This window comes from Euleptes europaea, chromosome 11 (assembly GCF_029931775.1).
Source record: "Euleptes europaea isolate rEulEur1 chromosome 11, rEulEur1.hap1, whole genome shotgun sequence".
NCBI lineage: Eukaryota > Metazoa > Chordata > Lepidosauria > Squamata > Sphaerodactylidae > Euleptes > Euleptes europaea.
This window is the reverse complement of record NC_079322.1, coordinates 60,677,952-60,691,339: the sequence shown is the minus strand read 5'-3', so window position 1 is coordinate 60,691,339 and position 13,388 is coordinate 60,677,952. Positions and strand designations below refer to the sequence as shown.

At 47.3% G+C, this 13,388-nt stretch overlaps 1 protein-coding gene across 1 annotated transcript; it reads right to left on the bottom strand.

The window, feature by feature from the left end:
- Positions 1-567: 567 nt before the first annotated feature.
- BAMBI (BMP and activin membrane bound inhibitor) lies at positions 568-11,730 on the bottom strand. Its single transcript, XM_056857776.1, has 3 exons — positions 11,646-11,730; positions 3,427-3,714; positions 568-1,416 (listed from the first exon to the last, which is right to left on the bottom strand). The coding sequence occupies exons 1-3, from the start codon at positions 11,719-11,721 to the stop codon at positions 998-1,000; spliced, it is 783 nt and encodes a 260-aa protein (XP_056713754.1). The 5' UTR covers positions 11,722-11,730; the 3' UTR covers positions 568-997.
- Between the last annotated feature and the right edge of the window lie 1,658 nt (positions 11,731-13,388).

The window sequence follows — 13,388 nt, the reverse complement described above, 5'->3', positions numbered from 1 at the left end:
ACCATTATCCCTGAAGCACCCGTATCTTGGATAAAAATGTTTTGCTCTCCAGTTATACTGGTAAGGAAAATGTAGCAACGAGATTCCGTGCATATTACATGCTAAAGTGTTGGTGTATCGTGTATATTTTCAGAAAAAGACTAGCACTCCTGCTGATCTGCCTCTCGGGAAAATGTTTCAAGAAGCACATTTATTTCTCAAGCCCTCCAGTAAAGAATAAACTCCATGAGCACAGTTGAAGCAGTAAGACATTAATGGAGGAAAGGAAAAATACTCTGTTTGGTGGTGGAAAGGGCCATCGAGTTGCAGCTGACTTATGGCAACCCCATAGTTTTTTCATGGTACAAGATGAACAGAGGTGGTTTGTCATTGCCTGCCTCTGCACAGCAACCCTGGACTTCCTTGGTGAACTCCCATCCAAGTGCTATCCAGGGCCGGCACTGCTTAGCTTCCGAAATCAGGCTAGCATGTGCTTACTTAGGTGAATAGTTAAATCTCCATAATGCAATACACACTAAAGGAAAGCAAAAGCAAGTCAGTGTTTTCATACACACACAAGCCCACAGATCGGTTTCAGACAAAATATATTTTTTTAAAAAAATCTTTACATCAGGACTTGCAATACAGTTTAATAGTATAACTCAATTCCCATCTCCCTACAGCTCAGACAACCCTGGTTAACAGTGTGTATAACTTCTCGGTTTTGCTTTCATAATTTTAAAAGCAAACAATACATTTTGAGTGTATTTACTCTGTGCAAATAAGATTAAATTTGGAATCCTTCAGAAGACATATCCAAGGTTCTCTCTGCAGAGGTCCTTTAGTTTCTTTCTTTTTAAAAAAAAATGATGACTAATGGATGTAGGATTTTCCCCATATAAAGTGCTCCTGTCCAGCAGAACCCAAAGGCCTTTGAAAAGTTTTCCTAGTAATCTTAAAAACAAAATGTTTTAAAAAATAGATATATAGGAGGGAGATTTAAAAGCCGAAGAAGCGATCACACGAACTCCAGCTTTCCGTGCCCGCCATACATCCCCCAGTGGACTAGCGAGAGTATTTTGTCGTTGCTGAGGTCCGGCTGTCTCATTTTATCGCATGTCATGCAGCAGTTCTCGTGACCCGTGACAGGCACCATGCACTCCAAGTCTAGTTTTGCCACCTGTCCCTTTTTGGAAGGATGCCCGTGAAAGCTGTAGTGCAAACGGGAGAGCATCTGCTGCCGCTGGTCTTGCAGCCGCTTGTTTTCGCTCCTGAGCATGCGCAGTGCCAGCATGATGAGGAGCACCAGGATGAGTCCGCCCGCTATCGGGACGGCGATTACGGCTGCCCTGAACCATAGTTCTTTGGAGGAGGTCAGCTCCTGAACCTTCGTGATGAGGTTTCTGCTGTTATCGTGCTGGTATTTGCTCCCTTGCCCTGCAGAGATAAAAATTAGGAAAAAGAAAATGTAAGGTCAGCATCATTTTTTTTAAAAACATTTAAATTTATTTTCAGGATACAGGAAAATAGGGAAAGGGGAAAGGTAAATCAGATTACATTCATTTCTTTTCACCAGCGCTCGGACCTTCTTCATCATTACATATCTTATTATTTCTCTTTTCTATTATTGTCATTAAGCAAGGTCAGCATCATGGGCCCACCTAGAAGCTTATAGTACCAGCTGAAAGAGTCAGTCTTAAGCAACTATAAGCCTCAAATGTTTTCTGCATTGACCCATAACATTAAGAAGAAGAAGAGTTGGTTTTTATATGCTGACTTTCTCTGCTACTTAAGGGAGAATCAAACTGGCTTACAATCACCATCCCTTCCCCTCCCCACAAGACACCCTGTGTGGTAGATAGGGCTGAGAGAACTGTGACTAGCCCAAGGTCACCCAACTGGCTTCACGTGAAGGAGTGGGGAAACATATCCAGGTCACCAGATTAGCCTCCGCCACTCATGTGGAGGAGTGGGGAATCAAACCTGGTTCTCCAAATCAGACTCTACCGTTCTTAACCACTACACCACGCTGGCTTAAAAAGCAACACACTGTTTTCCTAAAAGTTTCATTTATTTAGAAAAATGTTATGCCACCTCTCCAGGAACTTGCCTGAGGTGGCTTACAAAATAATAATAAAAACATTTAAAAGATATTAATTACAGTCGAGTGTTAAAAACTCAGCCCAGCATAAAAACACAGACACTAAAACAGACCCCTGACAGCTTAAAGTAACAGTTTCCAGACAATTTTCCTAGTAGTTTATGTTTCCTTAACTAATTGGACCCCTTTAAAATAACTTTTTTCATGAAAATAATTTCTCCACACGAATTAACCATATAACGTATTAAGTGTTCTGGTAACAAAAGCAGTAGATCTAGGGACTAGTTCAGCACTAAGTTTAAACTGTAGTGGAGCTAAGATACATGAACATATGTACACCTATTTTGCTTTGCAGTTTTTTCCTCGGGAGACTTACTGAAAACAGAATGACACATTAACAAGAAGTCAAAAGCCATGCAATACAAATCATAGTACTGCGGAGTTCCATTGTTGCTTTTAATACTTGTAAGAGGGCTAGGTATAAAATGCCCCCCCCCGCCCAAAAACAGAATTATCTTGCAGATCACTAATAGAGGTCAATTCTGCCATGCAACAGAACATTAGCTTTGATGTTATGGATAAGATAGGCCTATCCCATTCATTCAATTAAATGGATGTACACAGAGCTGGGAAGATTTATTCAGAAAAAAAAATTATGCTGCCTCTCCAGTAACCTGCCCCTGGGCATCAGTGGAATTGAAGCACCAAGTTTCAAGGCAGGCAAATTTCTTGCATACATTAGATGTTCACCTGCTGTAATGGAAGATTATCCTTTGGATTCTCTTCTTTACCAGTTTCACCTTGGCACAGATAATGGCCTTTTATGCATGGCTGTCAGAGGATTTCGGGTCTTTGTGCTGATTGTGCATGCCATTTCCAATCTTCAGAGGTCACCCCGCTCTCCCCCCTATGTTTCCCCACGTTTTCAAATTCGAGATAAAACAGGTCTCTGAAAATGTGTGCAAATGCAAGGAAACACAGGGGGAGAGAGAGGCAACCTCTGATGGTCGGAAACAGCATGCATAAAAGGCCAATGTAATACACAGCATTGTTTTAAACTGAGGTTTGTGTTTTCTTTCATTAAAGATCAAACATCAATATTTCCGCCCCCCATCAAGATTAGCTGCATCTACTTTTAACTCACACTCTCACATAAATTAGTTTTCCCTGGCAAGATGCCACAGGTGTTAAAAAGTGCAGAGTGGGCAGTTGTCTGTATCATGCTAATATAGATTTATTATTTAGACAACAGTAAGTCCAGCCACGGGCTTCCCTCTCCAATGAGCCATTACATTTAAGACTGAAAATCACTAGCAGAAGCAAGCCTGACTATATACTCTTCTTACCCAAAGGCTCTCCTCTGGAAGGAGATAAAACGTCATAAAGCCCCCTGTAATTGCACATGTCTTCATGACAGCACTCCAACGTGGGTATGGTGGTGCCAGAGTGGTTTTGTGCCTGGTTGGCTTGACAGATGTCCGGCGTGCTGGCAAGAGAGTCCAAGCAGCCATGCGTAAGTGGAGAGTGTGTGTTCTGTGGATCAAGCAGTCTGGAGAAGCAAGCGTTGAGCTCAGATTTGCACATGTAGCCTGTTGCAACACAATGCGCAGCATCACAGTAGCATCGGATTTCGCCTGCAACAAAAAAGTAAAGGTCAGGCACATTAGCCCCTTGTGTTCCCGGCCCCTCGCTTCTACACACGTCAACACTAAGAACTCAGATAGTGATCTCACCTTTACCTCCAATGGGGACCCAAAGCAGCTTATAGCATCTCTCCCCTCGCACACTTTATCCTCACAACCTCACTGTGAGGTAGGTTAGGCGCAGAGAGAGAGAGAGAGAGAGAGAGAGAGAGAGAGAGAGAGAATGAGAGAGAGAAAGGCCATTTATGCATGGGAGGATTTGCCTTGGATTTGCCGCTCTCTACATGCACATTTTTCCTATCTGAATTCTCAGAACTCAAAACTAAGCCCCCATGCAGAGTTTTGAACATTCGGATGGGGAAAATGTGCATCTAGAGAGTGGCAAATCCAAGGTAAAACCTCCCATGCATAAATGGCCAGAGAGAGAGAGTGACTGGCCCAAGGTTGCCCACCAATCTATGCCCAATTATTGTGTTATGTTAGAGGGCTTTGTGTAGCACCTGGTAACTTATTATATAGCCAGTTATTTGATAGTGCTTAAGAATTCCTATTGGCTTGAGGTTCTTATTGTTCTGATTTGGCTTGTTTGCACAATACATTGCTTCTAATGTATTATTTTGCTTTGGCCATCGTGCTGGTCATTTGATTTGGGTTTCATTATCTTTCAAAGTAGGTTATTTTTTTGTATTTTTGTAATTTCCACCAATCTATCATGACAGACCAAAGATTCAAACCTGGTTCTCCCTAGTCTAACACTGTAACTAACCACTACTTCAGGCTGACTACAGGTATACAGCAGTCATCATACTATGGCAGCAACACCATGAATCCTCTGAATCACAGGAAGACTTCCAAAGCCAAATGCAACCAAAAGCTGGCAAAGGGCTCCTTGCTATCCATACTCCAAGCCCCTAATTATAATAAAGAAAATTATATCCTCCGGTCTCCAAAATCTGCTCTGAGACACACCTGAAGAAAGTGCAGGACACAAGTGTAATATAACCAATGCAAGATGGCAGGGAGGGGCTGTGGCCCAGTGAAAGAGCCTCTGCTTGGTATGCAGAAAATCCCAGGTTCAATCCCTGGCATCTCAAGTTAAAAAGGACCAGACAGTAAAAAAAACCTCTACCTGAGACCCTGAAGAACCACCACTAGACAATAATGACGATGATGGACTGATGGTCTCATTCAGTAAAAGGAAGCTTCTTACGTATTCATGAGAGGTGCTAAACAGTATGGACCAAAGAGTAAACAAGCCACATCAAGGGCAATGCATGGAAAAGCTGCTGTTTACAGTGACCTTTTCTGGAGGGGGGGAGTGAGGCAAAGTCCCCCCCTGCCAGGCCCTTGTACAGAAATCAGAGGCCAGCTGAGCAGCTATGTATTCCTTGTGTGGATATAGGGTTGCATACAGAATATCAGGGTTTTCCCATGGCAAAGAGCCAGATGTCATGGCAGACAGGTAGCCAGCAATGACCATAATACTATCCCACCAAAGAGCACCATAAATCTTACGCTTGCAGTGAAGCAAGCCACCCCTGTCTGCAAATAAGGAAGCTGAAGCAGCAAAGTGGGGTTACTCAAGGCTTGCAAACCAGGCCCCTTTTTGACAAACATCTGTTAGCTGGATGCTTACTGCAAACCAACTCACTTCTGGCCTTTGGACTGCAGTGACTCCCATTTACCATTTCTGCTGTTTAACGTAACAGTTATTTATGGCATTTCCCCCAAACATACCAATGTCACATTACATTGCCTCCATAAAATTCCTCCATAAAAAAACCCCTGCATTTAAAAAAAAAAAAAAGAGCCAGCCTGACTTTAATTCTGCCATGCATAAATATTTAACCAGAAAGTCTGAATTGTTTACTACCTTTGGGGTCGGTGCCAATATTTAAGAGCTTTAGCCAACACCTTATGAAATGATGGACTAAAATCACGTTCATAAAAAAGAGTTGGGAATGTGTTCTCTCTAAGCACTTTTGGAATCACTTTAGTGTAGCGTCCTGACTCCAGCGATAACCACCCACTGACAATGTTGGAACTCTCGCACTGAAGATACTTCCCTATTTTCCATCTGGTTTGACCGCATCTTCTTTGCAGAAAGGAGCTTCCCGTGCAAAAAGTCATCTAGCCTTCATTATGAAACAGGAACTGTGTAGTTTACAAATGGGGAGGGGGGCTGCTTGCCAAAATCAACCTAAATTAAAGTCCATCAAGAAGGGAGGGGGGCAACAGCTACACTGAAACCTCCTTCCCACCCTGCCCCCACTCTACACAATCCAACATGTGGTCAAGGAGGGTAAACGTTTAGACTGAAAATCCTCTACTGTTTGTATGAAACGCAAATGCACAGGAAACCTCAAAAATTTCTGAAGGAAGTGCTTTAAAAAGTGCTTCGTTTAAAAAAAAAAAAAAAAACCTTCATTTTGCGTTCTCAGAAACATATTCATTTCACTGGACTTTTTCTAGTTGCTTCAGCTTGAATCTGCTGACTCAGTTCAGAACATGGAAAGGAAACTGGATTCTTCTCAGCTTCCAGAAACTATCATTGCAGGTTACTGTACTTCTAAACCACACTATTGGATAGCCTTTAGCTCCCATGTGGCCCTCACCAAAAAACAGAATTTCAGCCTCAAGAAATTTGTCACTTATTGTTTGAAGAACAAGCTCTCAGCAACATACCTCCACAGCAACATTAGCACTTCTTAGACCAATGCACTAAGTAGGTACCTACCGATGTTTTTATGGTACCATAAGCACTAGGCTATATAGTGCTATATACTAGGTCATCTTTCAGCCTCTTCTTAGGATGCGGAGTGCAAAAACAAAAGCAGCCTTATGGGGGAAGGGACTATCTTTCTACTAAAATTCACATTTCAGTATGACGCTGTTGGGTTTCCGCACGGCAAAGCTTTCGCCTCACTTTGAATAAACTGCTTAATCAAAGCCAAATGACTCCGTGCCCTGTACTTTTGTGACAGGCAAAAGAGTCATGTTGCAAGATCTGAAACCCATGAAGAATTCATGAAGTTCAAAAGCTTAGTAAGCACTGAAAGAACTAGTTAGTTTGACAGAAAGCATTCCATTTGCTCTGTTCCTGAAATACTTCACCAAATAATAAAAACCTGCCATTTCATTTACAGCCAACTAACTTGCTGATGAGGTTTGCAAGCTTTCCAATCCCTGGAGGTTTTCCACCAACATGAATACGGAGAGTAGTTTCTAAAGGTTTTTGTTGAAAAGGTCAGTTGAACCTATTCCACGTCTCATTCTGGATGCCTTCAGGATTTGGGATCAAGAAAATACAAACCGTTGGTTTCTAAGAAACCTCTCCTCTTCCCTCAAAAATGTCCTCCCCGATCCACATCACGGAGCCTCCCCTTCACAGCAAATGCTGGACTTACAACATCTGAAGACCTTATGCTCATCCAATAAAGGTATGGACAAGTTACAAAGAAACCCAAAAAAGACATCGAAAGAAGCTGCACAGGCTAGTATTCCTTCTTTCTTTTTTCCGGGCCTTCCAGAGTAACAAGCAGAGGAAACAGGAATACCAAAACTCTGGTTTTAATCGTTTATAGGCCTCTGTTTAAAATTCTATCTTTTCCTGACCCAAGACAGTCCTATAAACAAAACATGACAGGCTAGTCATTGGGTTATTACAACTCCATTTTAATTAGAGCCACATTCCCCTCCCCCAAGAGGAACAGAATGGAGTTCTTGTGCTATGTTTTTTAAATACAAGTTTTATTTCTATCAATTCATAAAGTTTCTTCCTGAGCTATGCAAAAGGCCAAAGAGGGTATTTGGTATTTTTCAAACAGGGAACAATGCCCTTTCTGTTCCCCCTCCTCTTTCTTGTTACTGTATGTAGCTATTAAAAAAAAAAAAGGTCTGCTTTTAGTCAAGGTGGCTACAGGAGAGACAGCAGGCTTCTCTTAAAGCTTTTGAAGTCGACAGCAGCCAGAAGTCTGTGATCCCCTAATTATATCATTATCAGGCACATAGTTCCAGTATCTGCAACTGCACATTATTCTCTGTCACTCGCTTTTCTGCCCTGCTTTGATGGGGCCAGAAGACTCCCTTCTGCTTGCTTCAAGGGCTGTTATTTGGGGTTAATTACACCCTTCTTTCCAAAATAAATAAATACTGTAGCACATCAGCCCTGTGCTAGCTTATCCTTTAACCTCCTCTCCACAAAATGTGGCAGTTACGGAGAGAGACATTGACTTTCCCCTCTCCGCGTTCCCCCCCCCAAAAAAAAAGTTGCTTGCATTTTTCAGTGACAAAAAAGGCTATGGGTGCAGTCCTAAACGGAGTTATGCAGTGCAACAGGGCTTAGGGTTGAACTGTTTATGAAATTTTATAATTAACCTCCTCCACCGCCGGAAAGTTTTTGACATTTTGCAACAGCCTGTGAAACTATTCGTGTCCAGTACTAGTTTGGGGTGGTTGGTTAGGGCAGGGGTGTCAAACATACAGCCCAGGGGCCAGATCCGGCCCCTTGAGAGCTCTTATCCGGTCCACGAGCCAGCCGAGGCAGCCACCGCCCCCAGTCCCAATTTGGGTTGGCGAGGCATGTCCCGGCCCAACCAAGTCATTTGGATGTTGCATCTGGCCCTCATAACAAATGAGTTCGACACCCCCGGGTGAGGGCATCGGGACAGGCTCTGGGAGGTCAAACCCTCAGCCACAAAGCTCACTGGGGTGACCTGGAGCCAGTCACTTTCTCTCTCAGCATAACTACTCTACAGGGTTGTCGAAAAGCGAAAACGGAGGCAGGGAGAAAAAGATGCACATCCCTCTAAGCAACCTGGAGGAGAGGCGGGTTTAAAAAATGTACTCGATATTAAAAAACCATTTGGGAACGGTTAACCACCTCACAAGGTTGTTGCCAGAAGCACAGCTAGCTCCTACGCAGAAATCTCTGGTTTGAACTCTGAAATGGCTCTCTGCATATGCACGGGGTTGGGTTGTGCCTTTCACAACCACCCTGCGAGGGGGGCCGTTTTCTTCTCAGCCCAGCCTCAAAATGAGTGACGACCAAGCTGCAACGACGGCACAACGTTCCCGTAGCCTTGGTCTGATGAATTTTGCCCTCTCGGCTCCCTCAGCCGCCCAGTAAGGGAAGGTGGAGGGGGGGACGGGACGGTGAGGCGCCTTGGGTGGAACCCAGACTCTTTCCAGGCCAGCCTCACTGGGCCTGCTTTCTGGGGAGGGGGAAAGCAGGGCCTGCGTGCGGGGAGAGAGAGTGGGCCCCGGCTGGCAGCCTCCAGGAGTCCCCCGAAGAGGGCCGCAGGAAAACATTTTGACAACCGCTGGCCCCCTCGGGCCTGACTCCCCTCCCTTCCCCCCCGGCCGGGGAGGGTGGGGAAGGAAACCCAAGCAGCGCTGCTTCCAAGCACAGGCGAGCTTGTCCTGGCCTGCGAGGAAACAGGACACGCTCACAAAGCCTTGGCAGCGAGCTTCAAAGGCGCACCGAGCCTCGCCAGCCAGCCAGCCAGGGGAGGCGGAGGAGGGAAAGAGGAAAACCCCCGCTCGGGCTGCGCAGGGGAGGGGAGAGGGGGAGTTGCCCCGGGGAAGTCGCCCGCTGGGGCGGGAGCTGGAGACGCCACGGCCCCTCGGAGGAGGGCTTGCACAGGGGAAATGGCCACAAGAGGGGGTGTGCTCTCTTCTGGGCGCGTCCACACAAGCGGAATAATGCACTTTCAATCCACTTTCAGTGCGCTTTAGCGATCGTTTGCAAGGGGGTTTGTCCTTTTCACTGTGACAGGCAGATAGATTTCCCCTGAATAGGGAAGATCCATTTAAGCAGTCTGATTTAATAATACTGTCGAAGGCTTTCCCGGTCAGAGTTCATTGGTTCTTGCAGGCTATCCGGGCTGTGTGACCGTGGTCTTGGTATTTTCTTTCCTGACGTTTCGCCAGCAGCTGTGGCAGGCATCTTCCGAGGAGTAACACTGAAGGACAGTGTCGACACTGGCGAAACGTCAGGAAAGAAAATACCAAGACCACGGTCACACAGATAACCTACAAGAACTGATTTAATAAGTTTGTAATAATCTCTTTTCCTTTCTGTAAATGTATTGACAATGTATTAGGACAGCAAGGGATTCGCTTGTTGCTGGGCAGGATAACTGTGTGTGTGTGTGTGTGTGTGTGTGTGTGTGTGTTGAGTTACTAGGGGAAAAATGTCTGCCTGGATACTAGCTAGCAGAGTGTGTATGTAAGTAGGGGAAAAGTCATGGAAAGTCATGTTGAACGATAAACAAGAGCTGAAACCGGGGGGAAAGCTGTTGGAGCTCTTGAGGCTCCAGACAATGTTAAACAACCAGATAGGCGTGGAATGGTGACACGTCCCGTCAAAGCATGGAAATGTAATAAAAGTTCTCACCCCAGTATAATCGGGGCCCAGTTATTTTGCTTGCTAGAGCGACTGGGTGACCAGCTGGAATAAACTTTTTCTTGATGATCTTTTTTCACCCCAGTTCAAACCTCGCTGCCCCTCCAGCATCCCCACAGACCTGGCAAGGCGCCCCGGTTCAAGTCCCCCGTCCTTTCCCCGCGCCGGTTTTCGCGCATGCCCCAAAGCACGCCCCATCTTCTGTCCATGCAAGAGGGCCTGCCCGACAGAAGCGACCCAGCAGCGCTGCACATTTCCCCCCAAGTCGACAACGTCCCAGTTAAGCCCTTCCGTTGTTTTGAGCACAGTCTCGCACCCCACACGCGCCTCCAGCCTGTCACACTGCCCTGCAAAACAAAGCAGAGCGCCCTTCCCCTTCCAGCCTTTATTAGGAGGTGGGGGGGGAGATATTCGATGCATCTCCAATAAAGGACGCGGCCCGTGCAGCCAGTCAGAGGAGTGGAGCTGCCCCTAACCCGCATGGAAGTCGGCGGGATGACCCACAAAACTGGCTCCAACCGGACTCATTCGACTCACGGAGGGGCCGTGGCTCAGCGGTAGAGCATACGCTTGGCATGCAGAAGATCCCAGGTTCAATCCCCGGCATCTCCAGTTCAAGTGTCTAGGCATGAATTACAGTTGATATTCAAACTAAAGTCAATGCATTTACCTGGGCTGAATAAAGACCTTGCATTCATGGCTCATGACCAATGCTGATTTCTCCACAACCATCTCTCCCCTGGACATCACAGACTCTTCTGCATACCACACCTAATCCCATCGCGCCTGCGATTCACATTAACATACTGTTAACATTGACATACTAATGCTTGTCTGAATTCACTCTCCTCTACTTAAAGACAGATGGATTCACATCCTAGCTGTATCTGAAGAAGGGAGCTGTGGCTCACGAAAGCTCATACCCTGCCAGAAAATATTTTTGTTCGTCTTTAAGGTGCTACTGGACTCTTGCCCTTTTCTACTAGGCATGTAGGGGATGCGAAAGACCCCTGCCTGAGACCCTGGAGAGCCGCTGCAGGTCTGAGTAGACAATACCGACTTGGACGGACCACGGGTCGGATTCAGTAGAAGGCAGCTCCACGCGCCATTCGCCGACTGGCACCCTTCCAAGCGCCTTTCGCGGTTCAGCGCCGCGCAAGGCTGCCGCCCCCTGGGCCATCAAGGGGGACTGGTTTTTTTTGTATTATAAACACAAGGACTGGTTTTTGTATTATAAATTAAAAGACATATTTCATAAAGATATTCAGGTTGGATTGAATAAAAAGAAACCCAAATGGGAAGATACGCTAATGAAAGGAAATAAAGGATAGGCAGGATCTGTAGATTGTTAATTGAAATAAATTTAGAGCAAGGAAGAATTAAACCAGCGATGGGGAAACGGATGGCTGCGGCTGGGCTCCGGAGCGAACCTGTCCAGGAGCGCCCGCCCTGCCATCCCGGTCTGGGCTCTCCCCTCCGGCGCAAAGCCTCCCCGCCGCCACCCAAGGGCGCTCACCTTTGGTCAGCAGGATGGCCATGGCGCACAGCTCCAGTTGCAGCCAGATGAAGAGGAAGCTGGAGTGGCGATCCATTGACCTCCTCCCGCCGCCGCCGCCGCCGGACAGCGCATGGACCCCCGCGAGGACCGCGGCGGCGCTGGCCACGTCTCGCCCGCCCGGATCACGCGCGACGCGAGCCCTGCTCCAGCTGCGGCCGCATCTGGGGCGCTCGGGGAGGCTCTGCAAGCTGGAGCGGGGAGGCGCCCGAGCCAGCGCGCACGACGCACAAACAGCAGCCCCGCTCCTCTCCCGGCCCTCCCAGCCCTGTAAATACCGCCTCCGCCCCACAGCCTGGCCCCCTCGGCCCGCCCCTCGCTCCTCCCTTCACCCCCACCCCACCCCCAGGCTCGCGGCCATGGGCGGCGCAGAGCCGTCGCTCGCAGCAGCAGGCCAGGGCGTCGGGGGTGCGCCACGCCGCGTCCTCGCCCAGGCTTTCTCCCGGGCTCGAGCGCTGTCATTAGTCGTGCCAGCGTGAGAAATGCACAATGCACGGTGGGTCGCCCTGTGTTAGTCTGTCTGCAGTAGTAGAAAAGGGCCAAAGCCCGGGAGCACCTTAAAGACTAACACGAATATTTTCTGGTAGGGTTATGAGCTTTCGTGAGCCACAGCTCACTTCTTTACTTCTGTCTGCAGTAGTAGAAAAGGGCCAAAGCCCAGGAGCACCTTAAAGACGAACAAGAATATTTCCTGGCAGGGTATGAGCTTTCGTGAGCCACAGCTCACTTCTTCAGATCTGAAGAAGTGAGCTGTGGCTCACGGAAGCTCATAACCCGACCAGAAAATATTTTTATGAGAAATGCAGTTCGCTTGCTAAATTGCCTGCTCAGGGATCTGGGCGGGGCGCGTCCGGAAACTCTTCTCTCTTGCAATTGCTTTTCTTTTCCGAAAGCACCTTTTGCTGGAGGGGAAAATACAACCCCACCTCCCACTTCCTCGTGAGGGCAGGGGCCGGGGCTCAGTGGTCGAGCCTGTGCATGGCATGCAGAAGGTCGCAGGTTCAATCCCTGACACCTCCAGTTAAAGGGACTAGGCGAGTAGGGGATGGGAAAGACCTCTGCCTGAGACCCTGGAGAGCCAGAGGGAGGGGCTGTGGCTCAGTGGTCGAGCCTCTGCATGGCATGCAGAAGGTCCCAGGTTCAATCCCCGGCATCTCCAGTTCAAGGGACCAGGCAAGTAGGGGATGTGAAAGACCTCTGCCTTGAGCCCCGGGAGAGCCGCTGCCAGTCTGAGTAGGCAATACTGACTTGGATGGACCAAGGGTCTGATTCGGTATAAGGCAACTTCATGTGTTCAAGAACAGAAAGGTCAAGAGCAGGTGGTGTGAGAAGGGAAAGGGACACTTCTCAGCTCGTATAGCCTAAGAGCTTATAATGGTATTAGCTGTTTATGAAAGTTCATTCAAGCCAACGATATGGATTTGGAAGTTAGGATAACGAGTGTGTATGTATACATATACACACTATACATATACACATACACACAACCGGGGCTGAGAGGGGGAGGAGAACTTCAGGAACGCTGCAAATGTCTTTCCCGGAGGCGAGACAGAAGCATCCTTTCCTCCTTTGTGTATTTTTTTCCCGTGATCAATAAAGCCTAGTCAGACGGGCGGTTTGACCAGAAGGAGTCTGGCTGCTGGTTGGGATATGGATGCGCTGGGAGTAGCCAGCAGAAGACGTTTAGTGAAAATTAGCAAATGC

What these genes read in the sequence shown, in the direction of transcription:
- BAMBI (XM_056857776.1), bottom strand. Translation starts at nt 11,721, where the DNA reads ATGGATCGCCACTCCAGCTTCCTCTTCATCTGGCTGCAACTGGAGCTG. An exon ending in GGCCATCCTGCTGACCAAAG is followed by an intron (nt 3,715 to 11,645) that starts GTGAGCGCCCTT and finishes TTTTTGTTGCAG; the next exon opens with GCGAAATCCGATGCTACTGT. An exon ending in TTCCAGAGGAGAGCCTTTGG is followed by an intron (nt 1,417 to 3,426) that starts GTAAGAAGAGTA and finishes TTATCTCTGCAG; the next exon opens with GGCAAGGGAGCAAATACCAG.